Source organism: Lipotes vexillifer, unplaced genomic scaffold, assembly GCF_000442215.2.
Source record: "Lipotes vexillifer unplaced genomic scaffold, Lipotes_vexillifer_v1.1 scaffold630, whole genome shotgun sequence".
Lineage (NCBI taxonomy): Eukaryota > Metazoa > Chordata > Mammalia > Artiodactyla > Lipotidae > Lipotes > Lipotes vexillifer.
In genome coordinates, this window is record NW_006783793.1 from 156995 (window position 1) to 162344 (window position 5350).

General features: G+C 44.7%; 1 protein-coding gene across 2 annotated transcripts in view; it reads right to left on the bottom strand.

Annotated features, from left to right (window-relative positions):
• TDRD7 (tudor domain containing 7) overlaps positions 1-5350 on the bottom strand; it is a 92122-nt gene that overhangs the window by 23699 nt on the left and 63073 nt on the right. For both annotated transcript variants that reach the window (XM_007456384.1, XM_007456385.1), the window contains 2 exons: positions 4830-5016; positions 549-660 (listed from right to left, as the gene is read on the bottom strand). In XM_007456384.1, coding sequence (XP_007456446.1) covers positions 549-660; positions 4830-5016 — 299 coding nt within the window. The remainder of the gene's footprint in view (positions 1-548; positions 661-4829; positions 5017-5350) is intronic.

Genomic DNA, 5350 nt, shown 5'->3' on the forward strand with positions numbered 1-5350 from the left:
TTTCTCTACGCTTCCTTGAGGAGGAAAGAAAAGAACAGTGATACGTGACAGTGCCAGAGACCGCACATGACCCACAGCTGGACTCGTGCTTGGGTGCACGAGGGAGTGTTCCTTGCTAACAAGGAGTCCATCTCAGTGGGAACGAAGCTGGGAGTCACTTTACAACAGGTCGAACAACATGATTTACACTGTTCCTGTATCCCACGAAACAGGGCCTCGAACAGCTGTTACTAGGGGCAGTTAGGGCAACAGCAACCAAACCCTCTCAGATGTCCAACAGGCTTTTTAATAATAAAATTAAATGTGCTATATGTTATATATAATGTAACAAAAATATATTAAAACATTATAACATTTTTATAATGATCAAATCTTACAAAGAAAAATACAGCAGGTTCTTATTAGTTATCTATTTTATACATATTAGTGTATATATGTCAATCCCAATCTCCCAGTTCATTCCCCCGCCCCCACTGGCCCCAACTTTCCCCGCTTGGTGTCCATACGTTTGTCAAAGTGGAGAGCACTTTAAAAAAAGTTCCTTTTACCTGCGAGCTTACACTTTGCAGCTTGGAATGACAGTGAACAGAACTTCGGGTTCAATTTGTATGCTTTGCTCTTTTCAACACTTTCACTAAAACCATAGTCAACATAGCATACCTAATGATAACAGAAACAACAACGTTTAGGTTCAAATAAAATTCTTTATCCTCATTTCTTAAAAAAAAAATCACTTGATGCACTGAACTGGCTTCATTTTACCCCATAATCGGCATGTGAAGTGGCACCACTGCCTGGAAAATGCCAGGGGAGGTGCCCCTGACTTAGCCCGGAAGAGGAATGCTCAGGGGTGCCAGGGCTCCTGACTTCCAGGCCGCACTCCTCTGCTGCGCCTTTGCCAAAGGGGAGAAGAGGGAAGAGTGCTGCACTCGATGCCTTCCGTTGTCAGCTTCTCAGCAGCACACGTACCTGGTCTGCCAGCCCTGACTGTCCCCACCCTTTCCTTGCTGGCGTAATGCCTACATCACCTTATTGTTTCTTGATTTATACAACTCCACTAAGGATCTGCTTCCTTAGGCAGATCTTTATTTATTTCTAGAGGAGGCATCACACTGGTGGTATTTATCAGATTCTAAATCCCCAGAGCAGCACTTGTGACGGCTTGCTCTCAGCTGTTATGCTTCCAGGGACCGAGATGCTTTCTGTCAATGACAACAATGATGTCACGGCTGGATAACATGGAATTCTACACTGTAAAGGTAGGTAATTCTGTGTTTTTGGGGGGCTGTGAAGCTGGGTGAGGCCTTCATCCAATTCAGGAAAAGGCCCCAAGTCTGCTGGACAGAGCAGCTCTATGTTTACAGAAGCTTGCATGGCGCTTCCTCCACCATCACAGATCACGGAGAGCCTGGATATTATTTTTAGTGTATTAATAAAACCTTCAGTTGAGAAGGACTATATAACCAATGGCTTTTTCTTTCTGGAGAAAAATAAAATCTAGAGACATTAAACTGTGGTTTAGAATGATAACTAGGAATCAGAGGGAAAGTGTTGAAAACTTAGTACGCTTCTCTAATTAAAGCAGATGGTTATTACAAATACAGAACAAATCACAAAAACGCAGGGCAAAAGCATGGCAAAGAAATACTGAGTAATACAGAGTTTTACTTTCTGCAGTAAAATAAAATCCACAGCTTGTGAGCACCGAGATTCTGACAGTAAGTATACAAAACAAAAATTCTCCCCATCAGAGAATCTAAGGAAGAAAAGAATAGAGAGATGACTAACGCCTTTCCCTGACCACCTGACAGCCATGTCTGTGGGGCCTGTATATCCCACGTTGGAAAGGATCATCTCTTAGAGTCCATATCTTGACTCAGTGCCCGCCGAGGCCTTGATCCCTGGCAGGGTCCCCACACTAAAGCCAGCCACTTCTCCAACCCCTAATTAGCACCTGCTTTTCCTTCCCAAAGGCCTCAGGATTCACGCAGCTTTTTGTGTCCTTTAATAGCGATCAACACCCACAATTTGGATTCTGCTCTTCCTAGGCCTAAAATGGAGACAACGTGTCTGTGAATAGGACATAGTATGTGAAATCATGATTCCTGGGCAATTTAGAATGTACTCCTAGCACTAAGAGACTAAAGAATACTGCTCTAAAATCTTCAAAGGGTTTCTGTAACGTCTGGAGCTTGTTTTCTTTTCTTTCTTCTTTTGAATCACGATACCATGTATTTGTATGTCAGCTGCGGCTCATAAAACATCTGCCCATGGACTGTCCAGCTGGACTCTCACCACCCTCTGTCCTGTGTCCTTTGGCCCTGAGATCAGCACAAGCAGGCTCATAATCCTGGCACCGGGCCCCAGTTCATTCCTGGCTCTCTGGCTCCCTCAAGTGGCCGCAGGTCTCACAGCACCACCTGAGTAATAACCAGAAAACACCCCTGGGATGTGGGTTTGCGCCAGGCCAAACTGGCACCAACCTGAGGGGGTGACCGCATGTTCCTGTTTCTCATACTCAGCAAGCTCTGTGGAAAGCAAGGAGGGAATCTGTTCTTGCTGTCAGGCACAGTAAAATTCAAGAGAAACAAGACTTTCCAAGTAGCTGGGGTTTCTCCTAATAAAGGGTAAAATTCATCTCTGTCTGGTTCATGGGATATGGGGAACAAGATGAGGCCAGGACTCCCACAACTACTGCTGCCTTAAGAGCTTACCACCGTAGAACACACCAAGCTGCTCTATTTATCCCTCACACCAGCTCACAGCTCTCAGAAGCAATGGCACAGCCGGTTGCTTCCTCCTTTATGAGGTACTTTCCTGTTCTGGCTTCCGTGACACTGCCTTCTTGGTTTTCCTCCTTCTTTGGCCATTCTGACAGTCTTCTTTGCTCCTCTCACACCCACCAACTAAATGCTGAAGTGTTTCAGAGCCTAGTTCTGGGTCCCCTTCCCTGCTCTATGGGTGATGCTTCCTCAAGGAGATCTGACCCGGTCCCATGGCTTCAAGTAGCACCTACACGCTGATGCCTCCCACCATGCTGCTACATCTCCAGTCCTGACTTCTCCCTGAGCTCCAGGCTTGTCCAGGTGAAATCTGATAGCTTTTCTCGAACCTAACAGGTCCTACAAAATTCTTGATTCTTTTCCCTGATTTCCCAATTTCAATAAATGGCACCAATATCCACCAGGTTGCTCAAGTCCCAAACCCAGCAGCCGTCCTGAATCTTCTCCTTTCTTCTCTTCCACATCCAATGAATTGGCGTCCTGTCAGTTCTACCTCCAAATACATCCTGAATATGCCCCATTACCTCTGTCTCCACTGTTTCTACCCTAATTCAGGTTACAAGTTGCTGGCCACTGCAAGAGCCAACTAACCAGTCTTACTTTCCTTCTCTACACTACTGCAATCCATGCCCCACACAGGCACTGGAACGATCTTTGAAGCAAATAAACCAGATCACATCTCCCTGCTTATCCCTTCCTTCGAAGTTATTTTCTATCATAGCACCCTGGTTATTTCCTTCACTGCTGTTAAACTGTCCTGTTTATTTATTGTATTGTATTGTTCATTATCTGTCTTCTTTTACTAGCATATAAGCTTCTTGAGAACAAGGACTTGTCAGTCTTGTCTGCTGCCCTAGGACAGTGGAAAAAATGAATGAAAAGTTTAACAGGCAGATACTAGCATAATGATAGTGTCTGATTTTACAGGTAAGGAATCAGAGAAGTTAAATAACTTTCCCAAGGCCACACAGCTAGAAGTGGCAGAGTTGGGACTTAAACTCAGGTCTAACTGACTCCAGAGCTTAAACTCCCAAAGTAGAGGTAAGGAAGGAAGGGGAAGGCCCAAGTTATTTTTGCCTTATAGATCTCAGACTGGGAGATAACCTTGTGGAGTATTTGTAGCATTTATTATAAACACTGATGCACTGCTAACATGTCACTGGGGTTTGTATGGTTCTTCTCTTCATAAGCAATCCCTGTGCCTTCAAATAGCTTAAGTTGTATTGGACTCTTCCTAAGGGCAGGGAAACGGTCAGCAAGTAGACTGCAGTTTAGCTAGGAATGTCTGGGGCAGTTATCTCCTATCGACTAGAGGCCACTCAGGTTTCTCACTGAGCACAAAGCAGTGATGGGGCCACACTGACTGGGGTCCTGTTCACCTGGACTTCCCGCCCCCTGCAGTGCTAAGGGTTCTGAGATGTGCTAACCCTGCTTGCAAAATTTAGACAAAACTGTGCCTTCGTGGGTGAGTTCTGATTCTCGGTCTCTGAGCTGAGGGAAAAAAGAGGCAATGGGGCAGAGGATGATCACCACGACTGTGGTCAAGTCTGGAAGTATTAGAGCCTCTGAGGGAAGAGACTGGTGAACGAGCCCTCTGACCTTTCCAAGGTGACCAAGAGGGCAAGACTTGGGGCATGGCTCAAGTCTTATCTGGGGTTCTCCTCAGCTGGCTGTGCAAGAAGGGAGAGAAGAATGCCATCTCCTCTAATCAGTACGGTTTCCCTCACTCCAAAGTATTGACCTTGATAAGAAGCCCACAGAGCTCTGATCAGTATTCATTATATAACCTTGGGGGATAGGAATAGAGATTTTTTTCCTGCTTACATCATGGGTTATGGTACTACAATGGAGAAGAATTTTTTTCCTTTTTTTTAAACTAAAACCCTAAGATAATATAACTACCACTGACTTAAAAGTTGACAGAGATAATCTTTTACAGATGCTATCTTTTCAACTTCTGGGGAAAACTAAATATGGTTAGAGAGGACACAATATTAGAAGCAACATTTTCATCTGAAAAATAATGTTTGTCTTCATAATGCTTGCCTTTATTTTGTTCCCTTCTGTTGAGATGACCTGTGCCCGTAACCAGGCATCCTCCTCAGCATTTACAGCCAGCAACTGGCCAATCTGCACAGTCTGGACTGGTGTGACCTTAGAGTTCTTACTGTAATACTCCTTCATCTCATCTTCCATTAATTCCTGAGCAGCAGAATAGTCTCTGCCCACATACCTAAATTAAAGGGAGAGAACACAAATGAAGCAAGCTGGAAGAAGGAAAGCTACAGGAGTTCATTAATATTACTCTGTTTTTCTACGGTCATCTTTGGCTCCAGGCTCAGACTTGCCTACACTGACAGGGAGGAGAACATGGAGTTAGTAAACAATTGTATCTTGAAAGTGGAGAATACAATACTGTGGAGCTCACAAAACAAGACCAAGGCCCAACACACCACACAACAGAGCAAATGCTCAACAACAATCCAGAGAACTAGAGGATATAACAGTAAGCAGTCAGGGAGGACCAGGCTGAGAGAAGACTCGAGGGAGGGAAAGAGAGGACGTGG